Source organism: Styela clava, chromosome 8 (genome assembly GCF_964204865.1).
Source record: "Styela clava chromosome 8, kaStyClav1.hap1.2, whole genome shotgun sequence".
Lineage (NCBI taxonomy): Eukaryota > Metazoa > Chordata > Ascidiacea > Stolidobranchia > Styelidae > Styela > Styela clava.
This window is the reverse complement of record NC_135257.1, coordinates 752,930-772,225: the sequence shown is the minus strand read 5'-3', so window position 1 is coordinate 772,225 and position 19,296 is coordinate 752,930. Positions and strand designations below refer to the sequence as shown.

At 32.5% G+C, this 19,296-nt stretch overlaps 1 protein-coding gene across 9 annotated transcripts in view; it reads left to right on the top strand.

Annotated features, from left to right (window-relative positions):
* LOC120346181 (uncharacterized) overlaps positions 1-19,296 on the top strand; it is a 72,324-nt gene that overhangs the window by 24,986 nt on the left and 28,042 nt on the right. For all 9 annotated transcript variants that reach the window (XM_078115176.1, XM_078115182.1, XM_078115179.1 and 6 more), the window contains one exon: positions 18,429-18,532. In XM_078115176.1, coding sequence (XP_077971302.1) covers positions 18,429-18,532 — 104 coding nt within the window. The remainder of the gene's footprint in view (positions 1-18,428; positions 18,533-19,296) is intronic.

Here is a 19,296-nt window from a genome sequence, read left to right as displayed (position 1 = left end):
GATTCGTTAATCAGAAAAACTGTATTAATGACATGTACAATATGAATACAACAGACTTACTTCTGATACAAATAAAAATGTTGATATTAAGTTTGTTATGCTTTCTAGAATAGGAATACATTGCAATTATATTCTACTAATTACTTTTTTACGTAGAATGCGGACGATTATATTTTGAATTCAATTGTTTGTTCGTGACCAAGACTAACACTCGGTAAAGGACAATGAAGTTCATTTCTGTCCCAAACGGTAAATTTGCAGAAACGTATCACTACTTTCACGTCGCAAAATGAGAATGTAGGACATTACAACTTCTTCTTTGTAGTTAAGTTTACATAAGATAAATCGATCAGTTCACCAATTTCTCTCAAGTGTGTTTTATGTGGTGAAAATGCCTTGTTTGACGCACATATTAAAGTAAATTTAGTGGTAAATTAAAATAAAGTAAGTGGTTGTGGCGTACCTCGTGTCGAATGTTCGTAGTTCATTCCTTTAACTTTTAAAGGATAAAACTAGTAAAAAAGGTATGTTGTAAATGGATGTGAATCGCAATAAGTCCTTGACAGCGTTCCCAGATTTACAGCTATTTATTTTCCCTTCATATACATATACATTATGGTTTGCGAAATGCTAATCTACATGTCTTCGATTTTGAGGTCACATTTGCCATGGAATGTGCTTGGAATGACGATCGTGCTACGTGAGATACGATATGTCATACCGCATAGATAGCAAGAATAAGTCATGTCTGTAAATGTGCTCATGCGCAAGAGTAAATGCACACGTCAATCAAAAAGCTTCCATCCTATCTCAGGCTTTAGAAGTTGTAACGGTAACTAGACTTGGATGAAAGCGATAGATACAACAAGAATTTAAGCGCGCAACACATTTAGACCAGGTGGACGAAACTTCGCGCAGAAGCATGAACACATCAAAAGCAAGGTGAAGTACTGAATTTTTTTTAAATACGTTAGCTCAGTGATTCTCAATCCATATCTCCCTTGATGACGCTAATGTAGTCACGGACCTCTTGATTGCACCTACTCTATGTCTGATAAATTGTTTTGAATTAGCAATTCCCATGCGGAAATATACTGTAAGGTAGAAACTCGGCACCAATCTAATCGTTTTTACTAAATCGGAAACAACCACCGCGGACGTTTTTGTTTTTATGAGCGCTTTACTGTTAAAATATAGACTTTTATTAATTATTTTTAATTTTTTACCGTTTTAAAGACTTCTCGTGTCTCTCAGAAAAAGATAAAGCGTTTTCTTCACTCGTTTCAGATGAAAGTCTCATTTAAGATTTGATGAGTTTATTGCGTCGTTGCAGTAAAGGGGATAATTTCTAAATAAATTTCTTGGTACATCCTTGATTTGCCATAATACTTGGTTAGTTTGAATATATACTATTTATTGACGAGTTATACCTGGGCAGAGTGGACGCACTAAATATTGTTTCGTTTACATACAGTATAGCTGTTACATACAGCTATAGCTGTTAGAACGTGTCGATCGAGGTATAGTAGTTACGAATAGCTCTCGTACGGCCGTACTTATTATTTCGTTTCATATATTGAAAATAAAACATATAGGAAATGCAATATTCAATCACTCATATGAATAGTCTATATTGAGTTTTTATAAAAAGATTTCGTGCAAATAGTTCTGCTTCACAATTTTGTGTTTCGTTTGGGAATTTTGCATATAGTTCAATATTGAAGATTCTAAAGATATCATATTTGTATATAATATCTATCGAATTTTGGACATGTCCTTTTTTGTTGAATGTTTCATCAAATCAGAAATATGTCTGGTGAACATTGACAAGTTATGATTAGCAGTTTTATAATTTTCTTTATCTGAAAACAGAATGACAGTATCTTGATGGAATCGTTTGTTTGACACTACATTATTTATTAGCTGTAGTTTTTATCTTGATATATTATGCCAGGCATCTCGTTTCAAATTTGATTCGGGGAGAATTTCTATCGCGAGACGCTCCTCCTGACTGCATTTCAAGAAACGGGTTAGTTTTATGCCACATTTACATATATAACAAAATGAGTGATCTCCTGATTAAATCCAAGAAGTGTCTGCAGTAATACCCATATTATATTGGCGACTACTGGAAATACGTCATTGTGGTAACTTATATTCGAGGTCAAAAGTTTCAAATCTTACCATATTGCCAGATATGTTGATGTCAAACCGTACATTCTAGCGAGAATTAGAAAAGCATATTATACTCAAGGGGAATCGTTAACAAATTAGTAACGCTGCTTCGCTTCTGATACTGACAATGAAGCAACTGACGGCATAAATACCCAAGGTTGCGATAATTACTCTGCGTCATATCAAAATGTAAATATACGCCTCTAAACAAAAATATATGATAAGTGTAAAAATAATTTTAAGGAAATGTGTTAAATAATTAAAAATAGGTACTAGGTGTAATATATATCATTTTTCTGTTTGTTTGCAGTATAGTCGATTGATGCAATCTCTCTTGAGATTAGTGATTTGGTATGTACGCCAACATAATTGAATTACTTATTATACGGGGTTATGACGCCTCCATACTATTGACTCAAGCGACCGCGCGGTTTGCGTGTTGACATGCGGAGATCCTGCCAGCTATAGAAACTAATTGACCTTGTAACTTGGTTAATAAACATAAAACTGTCTAATGTTATATATTTGGAATGAAATTATATAGAGGCACAAAAAGAAAGTTTCTAAAAATAAGTGTTTCTATATAAGTTTGTTGTTGAGAAATAACAAGATAATATATTTCAATTTATACTTTTAAATCTTCCAAGGTAAAGCATGGAGTTACTTACGTAGGATTACATTTTCAATGAAATGGGTTACAGATAGAAAAGATAAATCAGAATCAAAATTTGCTAGCGACTTATATCTTTCACTACTTATCAGCGACTCGAATATTTACGTCAAAGGCTATATAAGCACATGTACTATATAAAATTCATTTGAATGTGTATAATTCTAATCAAAGACCTTTGCATTTGTTTGCATTTTCGGAATGCTATTCTCCCGGGTGGGACATATGCATGTCAAGGTCAAACAAGCTATATTTTAAACACACATAATTTAGAAGAATATACTTAGAGACCAAATAAAAAAGGAAATTTATTCATTCTGAAAAGTATTTAACGGTTCACAAGGAAATTTCAGACGGACTTTTATTTTTGTTCAAAATTGGGTACATCAAGATACATGGTTACACCAAGAAACAGAACCCATGGATGTTTCAATTACCTCCTCGAAAATGAAAAAAAAAATTATTCAACACTCGAACGCTTGTATTTCTGTTTGTATATGAGGTTATGTTTCTTTTAATATGGTTCAAATGTCCTAAAATCTGTTTTCTTTCTTGATCACGCTTTAAATACACGGGCGCATTTTGCCGCCGGTAAAATTTTATAATCACTAATTATTAACATGAATGTTCTTGTTAACTAATATTTCCAAAAATACACTCATCAAACTAGGTAAATAGGACAAGGTCAGTACAAAGGCCCAGGAATTTTTAAAATACGTCATCTATAGACATTGAAGATGTAAGAAAAAAGAATAAACCACGATGTTTACTGTTCTGACGATGTAATTGGATTTGCGTTCCGATGCGCCAGTGAGCCAAAGTGCACACTAATGCGGAAAGTTCATTGAATGCGTCATGTTGCAGGTTGGAAACAAATACGGATAATTTAATTGCATCAAGGCACTTTTTTTAACTGTCGATAGATTTGCATATAATGAATGAAGATAAATTTTGTTACATATTATAACAAGAGCAGTTTGAGGTCGGATTTATGTACTCACATACAAAAATTCTTTTCTATATTGCATACGATAATTTTCTTGTTTCCTTGTATTTTCTTTTCCTTGGAAGAGGTGGCGATCACAATTATCGCTTGGCGATATCGCAATTTTTTAATCACAACTGTAAACCAATTGTTATTTTGAGCTAAGAACCGTGAAATCCGAGGCAAAACCGCATAATTCGTATTTGATCCTAAAATCGACGTGTTTTATCTCGAAAGGCATGTTGTTGACGAATCCCAAATATTTACTATAACCTGTATTTAACGTGATGTTATTACGTACATGTTAGTGTATATTAATTATTTGAGGTACAATATTTATAGTTTATTCATCTACAGTATTTGCAATATTCTTCTTCAAATATATGAATTAGTCATGAAGAATGTTACTAGATTTTATGAACATAAAATTCTGTAGCAATTTTGCATGTTCACGTCGATGTTTCATACTAAGCTCTGAGTATATACGTTGGCGGTAGTGGTAATTATATACATCAAATATTGTCATAAATTATCGACTAAATAATAGGCAACTGACATGTATATACATTTGTTTGTAGGATTCTAAAATAGATGAAATATTATGTTCCTGATGTGATCCACATTACAATACTGAAAAATAGCTTATATATATATTCATTTTTGGAAAACGTCTTCCTTTGTGTGTTGATGTATTATGACTTCTACGAATAGTATATTGCCATAGTTGGGCAAACAACAAACGCGTTTGCTACGGTAGATTTCATAATTCCATACATAGGATTATGTTTCTTTTGTGATACTTTGGGTCGTTTCGCTCAAATTTAAAATACGTGACAATTTGAACTGTAGGATAAAAGCTGTCGAAGTATGTGTGGTCTGTCGTACTCAACTTGATGTGATAAATTGAAATTTCGGTTGAAAAATGACGACTATCTGTGATAAATTATTTTGGAGATCCCTGAAAATTGACGTTTTGAAAAACTATTGTAAACGGAAGCTAACAGAAACCAAAATCTCTGTTGTTGAAATGATATCGACGACCATTTAACGTGTGAGTGCAACTAGGTTGAGTTGCTTTACACATACAATTTTCACAGTAAAACTTTTCCTAGCGCCTTTATACTTGAGTCGAGTATAGAATTATCACCTCAACGAACTCACGTATACTGCCATACACTGAAAATACTATATCGTCACGGTATTTAAAAAATCAACAATTTTCACCAACTTAAAATCAGACTGTGGTAATACAATGTTAACCCACTTACACTATTCCAGCGTATATTGAATTTAATACTCAATAAACACAGGCATCTGGAAAAATTCGCACGAGCCAATTTGAACAGCTAATACGTAAAATGTTTACTGAGATTTGTCATCTTTTAAGCTGAAACTTATCCCTTATAAATAAATTATTTAATTGTTCGGTTACTCAATTGTCAACAAACTATAAATGGGGTGATAAACTTGAGTTTAGGGTCTTGGAGTTGTGGTTTCTGTTGGGTGTACCCTTCCGCATACCGTGTCATGTACGGAAAAGATAGTCATAACTTGGAAAAATGCAAAATTTTAGAATGTCCCCAAACTTAAAATAAGCCTAACCTGAAGGGGATAATACCGCCTGGTTTCCGAATTTTGACGCCTGAAGGACTTAGCGGTTCTCAAACGATTTGTCTCGTCGCACGTCATCAAGTACGGCAATCTCTCAGTGCAAGATAAAGAAGTAGCAGGATCGTGTAGTTTGTGTTTTCTCGAGATTTATGGTTTGATTGAACTCTTGTAATCGTGTTTGTATTAAGCTACAATGAAAAGACGGATAATTAATTGGACTTTAATCACAGGATAAGGACGATAAGAATTGTGATTTTTACTCAAGTAGAAGTAGAAGTTTAGCCTGTGCTTATGATGACAGATGAATTGTTTACACGATGACATAATCAAGAATGCTATTTCAACACTTTATTGTAACGCATCCATCATGATGAAATGTTTTTTTTTATTTGCCAATTTTCTTGAATACAAGTAAAATAAAATTGCGACAAAACAAATTTGCCGACAAATATTTGAAAATCTATTTAGAATATCCTTAAATGATCGAATTATCTCAAAACATAACTATACACGGATCATTGATTCATTTAATAGAATTTTTCTTGTTGTTGTGAAAATTTGATATTTTGCTATCATGATAATGACGTTTAGATTCTCGCGATTCAATTTTACTGCTTATTATGTTATGTTCCTCGCAAACTGTAATTTCTAAAATCTATTCTTGCTCTTGAATATCCGCTCACAAATTTATATGATGCAACATATGATGAAGATGGCATTTTTATGCCAAGATCGTATATACGTTGAATATTTTCCACCTGCATTAAAATGTGGGTGGTAGAATTCTCATTGACTGCGGAAGGTTCAAAACTGTTCACGGTAAGTAACCGTCTCGAAATCATTGTACTTTTCATTCGAAATATCTCATTCGATTAAGTTATGAGTGCAAAAAAAACAATTGTACACTCCAGAATTCTCAGAGCCCAGCTTACCTTTTACTGTGAAGTCAACATATTTTTAATATTCATCAGAGTGTAATAAATATGATTTATCGTTCAACAACCAGAAACTTCATTATATACCTGAACAAGTACTGTTTACGATTGTACATGAATTTGAATTCACTTATGAATTTAGCGAATGAATTAACTATTTGTTATGAAAGCGCCATTCACAAAATCCTATAAACCTCAGGACGTAATCCTCTACGTCGTAGAGGATCGAGCACGGAAGTTTTTATTTAGAACTACGATAAATATTGTGAATTATTATAATAATATTCAACAATCAAGTTTATTTGTTTTATGTATACAATAAGAATTTTCTTCTTTCCCTTTGAGTCTTTGCGAAGCCATGTGATTTTTTTAAAATTTTGTAACCGGAATGTATGTCTTCAATGACCTATGACATACGCCGTGACCTCCGACCTGTCATTTGATACATAATAAACGCTGAGCAAATGAATGGGTCGTTTAATTTTGCAACCTAATGCTCGTGCGAATATCGACACCCCGGCATGACTGTAATGTCAGTTTGTTTTTCGAAAATTGATCATGTGGAAAATCACTGGGTATCATTTTATTCAAAGATTGCCATGGTCAATGGACACTGTGATTTTTTTGATATAATCATATTTTGGAAGCTTGCTATTTCAAATTCTAAATACCGCATACGTTGCGATGTGTAATTACGCTGGTTTGAACACAAGTTTTTTTTTTTACTTCACCAGTTTTTAAAAAGGGATTAATTTGTTCGTAACGAACTTACGCTTTTCAAACTAGTAATTTTACATAACTCATAATCAAAGAAAAAACGTCAAAATTTTAAAAAAATTAAATAATTTTAATCAAGGACAATAGCATTTATTGTTTTCTAATAAATAGCTTTGATATTGTAATAAAAATATATTGAAAAAATACTAATCAGTCGAACAGCTCTATTTTGAAATCTACAATATTAGATTTTTTTTCTTTGCTTTTGGCTTTGCTAGGAACCTGTTCTGCCCTACTTTATATGATAAATATTTACTACCAATGTTATATGTAACATCATATCGTGGCGTAGAAATATATTTCAAAAAATAAAAACCATTGATCAACTTCATTGAATATTGTTCTATTTGCGCACAATACGACAAAACAAAATAAAAAAAATGTGACAGATTGTCCTCTTGTGCTGTTGAACAATACAACACTTTCTTCCCTTTTAATATTTTTTGTCGACGTCAATGAGAGCGAGACGAAACAGTCAGTCATCGATAACAGCCTCTATGTAAGCGTATCCATCGTTAATATCCATCGTGACAAGGTACAAACGAAAATAGCATCTTTGCTACATGTACCGATACTTAAGTTCATTGAGACGATCTAGCGCCACAAATAATACCCCACTATAGAAATTATTTACATCCTAATAAGGTTTTGAAAATAGTTCAAATTCCAAGACCCGTATTGTTATGACACCCGGAACTTGTTGTCTGGCCCAGCTGATCTCTATTCGATCTTAACTAATATACGACAAAATGAAATTGTAGCCTCCGGGGTTTAGGCTCAATTTCGTTTCTCCATAATATGCTTATCGCAAATTTTATTCGCCTTTTAGGCTCAAATTTAGCGCGACCGATAATAAAATATACACTATCATGCTATTATAATAATGAAATCGATATTTTCAGGTAAGCTTTAAAGATGGACCGCGTTTTGTCTTCGCGTATAACTAACGAAAGGCCGATATCCGGTAAAATTTAAATAGCGATGATGAGGATATTTCGCATATAGTTGGGCCAGTGCAGGTATAGTTTATGCGATCCACGACGATTCGACTACATGGTAGTAATAGATTGGGTTATATTTGAAAGGTCGTGTTGAAAGATTGTCGAGATAATGAAAGACGAAAAAGTCAGTTAACACGACAGAAGCTTAGCCAGTTAATTGAAGATGTTATTGGTTGTTCTTGAAATTCTGGACATATTTTAAAAATAAAACCGATATTTTTATACTTATTGCGAATTAATTGTCTAGACGTCTGTTTTGATATCCTACAATTATTTTTAACACAAATTAGTTATTTGTTTTTACCTTGGTTACATCTGAAGAAAGGATTAATTGAAGTGTTTTTTAAGAGACTATCACGCTTTCACGTCTCTCATTTTCCGCCCATTTAATCAGAATTATGTTGATAATGCATTCGAGGCTTGATGATCCACACGTGAAATCATATCCATCGCATGTGAAAAATTGTTTCTTATCCATTGCCTTCAACGTGATATATTTCTGCATTTTTGGTTGAATGAACAGCCTACAACGGCCTGATAACTTCTAGTTTTAACCTCATCCATCATGATCATGTCCGATTTTGGTTTAGTAAATATTTACTATGATTACAAAGGTGTTATGTTTGTCACTTCATGGGTAATATTAGCAGTATTTGACTGTATTATTCTATTATTTCAAAACAAATATTACCATAGGAAATATTGTATTCATAATATTAAATATGACTGATCCGCTTTATGAAAATGGGTGTCAAATAACATTTGAAAATGTTCACTAGATGTAGATTTATGAATCATACACGTAATTATTGAAATTCAATTATTTAAGAAGTTTGAGGTTGACGAAAATTCTTCAATTGACATGTAGAGTTTTAAAATTCGAACAAAAATCATATGTTCCTCTATTTTTTGTGGATAGAAAAAGAGAAATGAGTTATTGGCTCGCTTGGACTAGTTTCAGATAAGAAATATATATAATAAAATATTGCAGCATATTTCAATTAAAAAACATTCTTCGTAAGATCAATGTATTGGCTATATCCATTATCTGTACTGACAGACAATATGCAAATATTTGATGGCTCACACTTATTTTCTTTAAGACCAGCGAAGTCCGCTTTTTGAAAAGTATGATGGAGTGTTATTGCTTAACATATGTAATCCCGTTCGTGTGCACAAAATGACCTTTTGAGAAATTTTCACGGGGTATGAGCAGCTTATGAGTCATTTGTTTACCAATTAAAATGCAAAGCACCCTGTACGCTTGTTCTTTCACTGTGTAAAAAATAGGTTGAATATTATGCATAACAAATAATTATATTTATAAAATTGGTGTTGTTATGCCTGATTATTACATATATAATATGGAAGCATCTATACCAACGGAATATGGATTCTAAACAATGGATTCGAAATTTATTGAAATAGAATAATATTCAAAATGAAGATATTTGTTGTAGTAAGTTTTATGTAAAAATACGACTATATTATGTCTATACGTAATACCTGTATTTATTTACATATTGCTATAGAGTTGTCACTCATGAACGTCCGATTAAGTCACAAATTGTTAAGTTGCCACGACAACCATGAAAACTTGTATTCGCGATTCAGACAGATAAATTCCGACGTCACTAGTAAACATGAAGTTATCAGCAACGATCGTGTTTCGATCGAAAAAAGTTGGCTGAAGGCATTTTGATAAGAGTGGAGAATGAAACGATAAAATTCCTAATGTGTGGAGCCGTAATTTAGAGTTTAGTTCAGCAGAGGTTTAAAAAAATTTAGTTTGTGAGGACAACGTATCAATCTGAGGACGAAAATTTAGATTGGATTGCATATGATACTGGTTTGATTTGAACGCGAGGAAGCGAAATTATTCGAACTTGTTTATGCAAACTTGATCAGAGTAAGTTAATTTAAAAAATTCTCTAATAGGAAAGTTGAAAGCAGTTGCAGACAAAGAATATATATAGTCTATTCTCGTGACATATATAGATACGGTTTGGCAAGTGGTTTCGTTGATTATCGGTTTCCTCTGTAGTATGTGGTGGAGAAGTATTGCCGGTAGCCGCTAATCTGGTGATTTTTTTTTCAAAACAATTTTTGGGCAAAAAGCGTTTGAAAACACAAGACGAGGAGAAAATATTGCAAAATTTTTGAACTTGGCTGTAAAAAAACCCAGAATAACCGCAGGATCTCCGGGGCCGACTATGACACATAATCGAAACATATAGCCTTTCTTGTTTAAATCTAATGTGATCTAACATTAAATCTAATGTGAACCATGCAAAATTTCAAAAATAAATTATACCAACCCTGGGTGTTTCTTTTTAAATAAATGAAATGTACTAGGTCGATATGTGTACTCTTGGATTCATATTCGAAGCAATTGTGTAAAAAGCTCACAAAAATGACGCTACAATATAATGTGATATTGATCTTGCCATTGTCAGCATGTTTAAAATTAGTATATATATTATGTCAGGCTTTCTAAATTTAGACAAACTAACATTATCATGATTTTGTTAGAATACGAATGTACGATGCAATTTTCAACTACGGAAATGAACCTGACCAAATGAGTTAAAATGACGTAATCTTCTAAAATTATTAACCTTAACATAATATTTCATCTCCCAAAGACCTTTTTTATTGTCTTTTCCGGGGTTAAGTGGGTCAAGAACATAAAGAGAACTCTCCAAATAAATGGAGCATAAAAGTAGTTATGATTACCCATTTAAGGGCTTAGTGTATATCATATTGACTTGGTACAAATATTTTCTCGCGACTCGCGAGTCTTCAGACAAGGCTTATTGCTTTATCTGATCCGATGATGATCTTACTTTGATTTAAAAGACAGAAAATCGTGCCTGAGAATTATGTTAATCAGATTTCAATCATATTGAAAGGGAGTTTACTCAACACTTTTTAATAGAGCGCATCAAGTTTACTGATATTTACAAGGTAATGATATTTGCGCTGTAACGTTGGGTGGAACTATATTGAACTGCAAGGTAGAAATGCTGTTTTAAATACAATCAATTTTTACCGTTTTATTCAGGACGCAAAGATTTGAGCAATCACTTTTTTGAAATGCTAGGGTAGTTTGTTTATTTTTTAGAAAGTTAAATAGCACAGAATATCGATTAGGTCCAAGTTAGCTTTCAATGTTGTTCTATTGTCAGTTTTTTCAAAAGAGTCTGCTTTGTGTGATATATTTTGTCACAGTGAATAAATCGCAATGCATTTCGGTCAAAAATAGTTTTTACTCGACAAAAATAGTTGTACTGGCTCGTTTCTGAATGACGCGATCTGCAAATATTTACGCATCTATAAAGAGGATAATCTCATTATCTGACTAACTGAGATTGATGAGAGAGATGAAACAAAGCTCTATAGAAACAATTCAAAAGTTTGGTAAATTAGCAGTGCGTTTTGCTGTAAATTAAAATCAATTGATCAAAATACATATATTTTGGAATTACATTTTCTGGTATGAAATCACGTATGTAATTTTTTCATTTTATTCTTGAGTTTATATAAATACAAGTAATTTTGTGCGTTGTTCCAACGGCTTTTCTCAATATTTGTCTCAAACAAATTACAAATGTACTTAAATTCCATTTCATTATTGTCGCTACTTAGCGTAATAAAATGTTAATTGTTACTGCTCATTACTTGGTTATCTAGCTACTTAAAATTCAACCGCTCAAATAATTAAAGACAAGTGGATTGGTGTGGTGAAGTGCTTGCGTTACGTGTCGACTTGGGCGTAAAGTATTTCTTGAGAATCCGCAAAAAGGTGATAGATAGTTTCAGAATTATCAACAATTTCAATTCGACTTGCATCAATAAAATTAAAATAAGGATTTTTTAATTGCAAACTATATATATGGAAACTCGCATATTTGCATTTGGCCACAAATGCAAATTTAATTTACATTTTTCAACTTATGTGCTGGAAAATTCAATTAAATTTAACCATTTTTTCCTAACGGTTGAAGTACTTGAAAATTTTGTTAAATGCTTTTGTTTTAAATGAGAACAACACCAAGGTGTTTGTCGTTGAAGGTTGTTTTGATTTACAGTAAATTAGGTGTGTTATTTTTGAGTATACCTGTGTGGTAAAAAGGTCTTTTGTTTTTCGCTAAACATTTTTGCGGTGAATAATTGTAGTGGCAATGCTCTAGTTGCGGAATTGCGGCAAAAACTTCAATTAAAGTAGTGAAACGCGAAGACAATGAATATTCAGATAGATTTGTTTAAACATATAAAACTACTTGCGCCATGGGAAAAAATAGCTCAGGTTTAGATGTGTAATGATACAGGAAATGATTAGAATTTAAATAAGGTTAGAATAAGTATGGATGAAATTTTGTTCAATGGAAGAAGTTTTGCAACATTTAGAGGCAGGAAAACGCGGGTCTGTTCTACATCAGTACAGCGAAACAAGTTCTCAGCACTCAGATTGACTATAGATTTCGAAACGTTCTCAGTGTGTTAAGAAAACTTTATAATTGTTCTGTTCTTCATTATCATTACATTCCGTCTTGCTACTTTTGGTAACAAATCCACAAAAATATCTAAAATTTCAATGCACAATTATTCGAATAAATACCAACAAAGTATATATAATTGGCATTTAACATCCAGGAAATAAAAGCTATTTTGGAAACAACCAATTTGTGGTTTATTGTATTTTATGTTATTTTAGCCTGAAATTCTTGCGAAATACGATGATTTAGGAAATAGTATATACTACGGATGAAAATAAAAAAAAATTGTCGTATGTGTATTTATAAATCAGAAGTTTGTCAATGTTCAAACCATATGTATATTAATTAGGTTGCTTTAGTTACTCAGACGATATCGGCCTAATTTGCCCATTGTCTATTTTGAGGCAACTATGTTTGGTGTTTGGTGGGCACATTGCATAATCAACATACAGTATTATGAAATCCACTTTCTATTCCGCTGTAGGGGCTAAGTTGTATAGATTCTTGTTTAATGTAATGTGGCATAAATGTCAGAAAAATATTGTGCAAAATTATTTAATAAACAACTTTTGCTTCGTAGTACAATGAAGTAACTCATTTTCCAGTAGCTTGATACTAGCTTTGAGACCAGTCGGCAATGAGTTCTTTTAGTTATAATTAAAATTTTGTCCAATATTTTTGCAAGTACCTCACACTCATATTTATAGTAACTTCTTATGACTGTACCCTAAAAGAATGATTAGCAAATTTGCTTGAGCTAACTTAAAAAATAAATCGTATAGTTGAATATGTGTGCTATACCGATTCTTACATTTAGGACTTTTTGGGCAACAACATTGTGTGGGTAAATAAAATTTTACTCGTCGTGGTAAATATCAAAGGTCGTATTGTGTTTGTAGAAAGAAGTTTACGAATATTACATAGCGTTTGCTCATTGAGTTTAGTTAGACTGTATACCACAAACCTGACCCATGACATCTCGTTAGAGGCGTCAGTCTTCTACTGTATCTTACAATTGGGAACGTTAATTTGCCTCCATTCCTAATTGGTTTTATGTCGTTATGAAAACAAAGCTTGATGCTTTATTTTCCTAGCAGGTCAAATGTCAAGACCTTTTATCATTATCGTAAATATGTTTTTTTTTTGAATAATGAATTGAAATTTTCACGGAACATGTAGTTCAAAGATAGCCTGCCCTTAAATTGCCGTGAATCATCAATGGCCATACTAAAGGGTAAGTCGACTCTATTTGAATGCTATATCCAATAACGTTGAAACGAATGGATATATGATGATTGTTTTAGCAAATGAAAAAGTTTAGATAAATTTCATATACACTACTACTAAGGAAACACTATGCGTAACTTTGTGTAGAAAATAGTTTATGGAATTTGGTCATGATTTTTAGATTCAAAGGATTTTTTTAAATGCGATACCTGTCGTTTTGGCAATAATACCTAAAAATTATACCAAGAAATATTTTTGCACGGCTTCCGGTATCATGATACGTTTGTGGGTTGTTTATTATTAAGTTGTGCTTAGATAATTTAACAAACTTGATAAATCGATTAACAATTTTAGATGCAAAATTGCATTGCCAAACTTGAATCCACGTTTTTTTTTTAATTTAGCTTTGTATGTATATTGAAACATACGTTTGTTGTTGCATTGCGTGGTAATTTGCAAGTATTATTGAGTAAACGTTAATACCTTTCCTTAAATTGAAATCTGGCAGTTTGACAAAGTTAGGCAATTGAAGAAATGTTTCCGGTCGATTTGGAAATCGGAAAAGCTTGAGGATTGGAACTTGAGACCTATTCATTTTTGAAGGATTATTCTCTCAAGGGTTCTGGATATGCTTATTCAGAAGTAGGATTTTCTCTTGAAGTTTTTAATGGAAACTTGTTCTGTTTCATGTTCCAAAGACCAGCTTTCCTATTTCTAACTTTTAGCTCATTGTAGATATTTTCTTCTGTGCTAAAATCACGGGTCTCTTTGTCGCTACTGACAAGATTTGGAAGGTATTTTAGTGGCGTTAGGGGTACACCGATCTTATAAAAGTTATTTTAGTGGCGCTTGGGGTACACCGATCGAAAGCGACATCTAATCGATGTCAAACTGTTGAAGCTCAAAGTTTGTTACAGAACTTATTATGAAATAATATTTAAAATGTTTTTTTTTCTATGTCATATAAAAGTTCGAATTTATCTGTTTGTATATGAATGTCAGCTATTTTAAAACAAGATGAAATGTAAATCGTGCTTGTAATATCTTATCAGTTTGATCCGTGGGTAAACTGAAGTTAAGTGACGGATGCGTCAGAGATACATGTTGAGATATAGTGCGGTTTTAATGTCTTGTTTGTATTAGTGTCAGTTTATAAACTCAAGTAAACCGATTATCGCCAATATATTTACACAACAATGTGATCAAATTGGTGTTTTTTATGTACACAACGGAAACAATAAAGCGAAATAAAAATTTTTGTATTGGAATAATCAATTTTGGACATGACTTCAAAATTTGTTTTCACTACTCTTATATCGGCCATCTGTACTACTTATATTTAAGATAGTGACATTCTGTTGCCTCTGTCAATCGCCGAAGCGTGTTCACCGCATTCCAGGCGTGCATCATCGAGTTTTGCGAACGACTTTGTCGCAAAGGGTGTCATTTCCTGGCTTGTTGTCTAGAAAATTTCGGTTGTGTGTGAACTCGAGCAAATAGAGAAATATTAGCGATAGATCAGCTACGTCAGGCGTATATAAATACGATACGATTAAAGATCGCGTTGGCTCTCAAATATAATACACGTGCCGAACGATATTTGATTATAGCGTAAGCTTGGAAGAAATTCAGTTCGTACTGAATAACTCCTATTTTCTTAATGATATTTCTTTTCAGTGAAATATGTAAGGGTTTTAATATGAGAAAAATCGAATCCAGACAACACTTAGGCTTCTGTGAATTCTAGTTGTTTCTTCATTCGCTTTTCTTTGAGGTTTAATATTGCTTCCACGCTAGCTTTAATGCGTTAAAGGGATATATAATGAATACTGAGTAGACCTGAAGAACGATGTATTCTACCAGTGCATTTAGTGACTGTCTTAATACCAATAAGTTTAAATACTGTTGGCAGTGATGATACTCTGGGTGACGATAGCAATCCCGTAACAGCAGTAAAACAGTAGCTTTAACAATAAACAGATAATTTAACAAACTTGATAAATCCATTAACAATTTTTGATGCAAAATTGCATTGCCAAACTTGAATCCACGTTTTTTTTAATTCAGCTTTGTATGTATATTGAAACATACGTTTGTTGTAAAATTGCATTGCGTGGTAATTTGCAAGTATTATTGAGTAAACGTTAATACCTTTAATTTCTTTATTCTACCAGTGCATTTAATGACTGTCTTAATAACAATTGAGTTTAAATACTGTTGGCAGTGATGATACTCTTGAGTGACAGCCGTCACTCCCGTAACAGCAGTAAAACAGTAGCTTCCAGTATAGTTTTGTTTCATCAAAACGCATATTAAATAAATTATATTTACCTTTCAGTTTCATAATGAGCATAATTTCAGCACTTGTTAACTAATGGTTCGAGACTAGAAACAAATGAAAAGCATTGGAGTAAAAGAGTAATTTTTATTTCAAAAGTGGAATATTTATCAGGGAGTGTGCGTTCAGTGATTATATCAATCAAGATTTCGACATCTATACTTATGAATCAGGAAACTGCGCTCAAGATTTTTTGATTTTAAGGTAAGGTAATTTTATTGTATTTATTAAATTTTACAGACTTACAAAAAAAGAAAGTCGTTCATTTCCAGGTCTATTTTACAACGACAAATGTACGAAGTAAAAATACGTTCAAAGTACGAACCTTTGGCAAAATATTAGGTTCTTTACAGAAAGTGTGGCCAAAAAGTGATATACATTTTCCTAAAGTTCTTTTGTATTTGCGGAACTTATTTTCAATATTGGCTTCTTTTGTTATTATTATCAACATTATCTTTGAACTGCGAGTAGAAACGTGAGCTTCATTTGACAAGGACGACAAAGAACTTATTCATTTAGGTCAAATGATCCATTTAATTGAGTCATTCGAGATCTTGAGGATGTGGATCACAATGAAATGGTCAGACAAGATTTGCCGCGCGTCTGAACTTCAAGTGTTTGTTGCTTCAAACGACAAATAGGTTTATTCAAAATTTCGTATATGCTTCAACCCCAATTTGGTCGTATTTATTATGTTCCGATTCATTTATGGCATGTCTTGAAGTAACTCCACATTGAATGAACGTAAATGTTTTGCTGTCAAAATATTTGTGGCTCATCTGTAGTACATACTCATTGCCGGAAAATGGTAACTGATCTTTGGCATGGAAACTAGATGAAGATTTGTGTTTTTAGTAGTAACCCCACTTTATTTATGTCAGGAAGTCTTTTGTTTGGCACTATTGTGGTAGATGTTGATAAAAACTATAGTTTGGGGTCATGGGTGTCAGTTGAATTCTTTGAAGACTTTGGAGAACTGCATCGTGTGTTAGGACAAAGAATAATTATTTTTATTGAGTTTCGTAGCCAAAGAATGTGGCAACCGTTGAAACAACATTCTAACAGTTGATAGCAAATTGCTTTGCAGAATTTTTACGACTTTTAGTGTTTTATGTATATAACTGATTTCTCTGAACACAACTATTTTAACACCTGCAGATCGACCATATGTCTCACATCAGCAGCTGTTGTATTTCGATTCGCGGAAATGGGGCATTAATTCGACCCCACATAATGATGTCACGTATCTATCACGGTTCATCTACTTTTTACAAAAATAGCCTACATGGAGTACAATTGTGATCTTTGAAACATGGTCGCCTTGGATCGAATCCAATTAACACACTAGGCTACATCATTTAGGAACATGGATACGACTCACTTATTGGTTTGATGCAACTATGGAATATATGACGATTTAAATAAGCTTTCCAAATACACCGAGTTCATAGACTCTTTTATATGCTATTCTGTGGCCTTCTCAGCTCAAAATTGATAGTTTTTTGTTATTTTTTTTTCTTTTTCGAAACGGAGATAGTGCGTTTCCTTCCCGGTGCATGCAAGTCATCGTAATTACTTCTAGAAGTATGCTTTGAATGCCAATCATAATGCAATAAAATGTCTTTCTTAGTCCCATATGACTGCTTTTATACAACACGCATTATAACGCATTCTTGTCAAATTCCGCCCGCTGAAGTTAAAAATAGGACTATACTATTGAGGTTTCCACGTGTCTATAATCAACCAGTTTATCCCGACACTGCAATTTTTTAAACGAAAATTGATAGAAATCAGAAGAAGCGAGTGGTGAATGTTTTCGAAAGCAGCTTGTTAACGTTATGAAGTAAGATAACATCATTTTAAAAATAATACGAGCCCATTAAAAGGCATCGTGTTGTTATATTTGGCATAATCCACTTTATTTATGTATCTAAGTATGCATGATCTAATCATCTAATGTATATTGTTGAAAATTTGGTGAATGTTTCAACTGTATTAATTGTTTAGGAATTCAAAATAGCATGTAGCGTCATAATAAATAGCTCAGAATGTCCAGTTGAAAAAAAAACGTCAATGACATGAAAAACCGCCTTATAGATGAGTTTTGCGGAAAAATGATATAGAAGATATTTTTCAATTTTTTTTTCAAATTTCAATTTTGACAACAATGACAATCAATCAATGTCTTAGTTTTAATATAATATGTTCAGGGTCAACATGAAGAACTTTTATTACATATATTCGCTTCTCATCGTCATCGTTATCATTTCTCAAGTTGAATGTCAAGAACCATCACGATCAAAAGATAGAGCAGGTGAATATATTATATATATACGTTTACTTTTATTTCATTTTTTGAAGTCTTGACGTAATTGCAGCACAGAATATATTGATTATCATATGAAAAATATTTGTGTGTATCGGAAAGTTTATTAGCCTAGAAACCCCTTTTTCTTTAAAACCTAATTATAGTTGAACAAAATTATTCTTGTAGTTTTGAACAACGATTGGCGATGTGACTAAAAGCCTAATATACAAGAATACGGAAATAAACTATCAATAAAAAAATTGTGATATACTATATTTAACCCTTTTTTCCTGACAAAATCTTTTAAAATACGTGTTCTATCAGTTCTGGTATATATACTTCGATTCGAACTCAATATCTTATGTTCAATATTGATTTCAACTTATGCCCTACTGATTTGAAATTTCCCTGAGTATGTGGGATTGTGTATTGCGTGCTATCAACGTTCTTAATGACGTCTTAATGATTTTTACGTGGAGTGGAACAACTGTATAAGTCCCGTCAATTTTGTTAATGTTTTGCTACATTGGAATGTAATGCACATGTACATATTGGCATAGCTGAACGGTGCAACTCAAATACACAATCTGAAGCTGCCCTTTCCGGCGTTCAATATCTGCTAGGGCAAGTTTTGCTTATCACCTAAATGCAACTTAAAATATGTATACTTGGAGGATTAGCCATCAGAAAATTTATAGAAAATATATTCAAACTTCATTTTTACACTTAAATGTTAGACCACATCTTAAATGATTGCAAAGCTTCAGTAA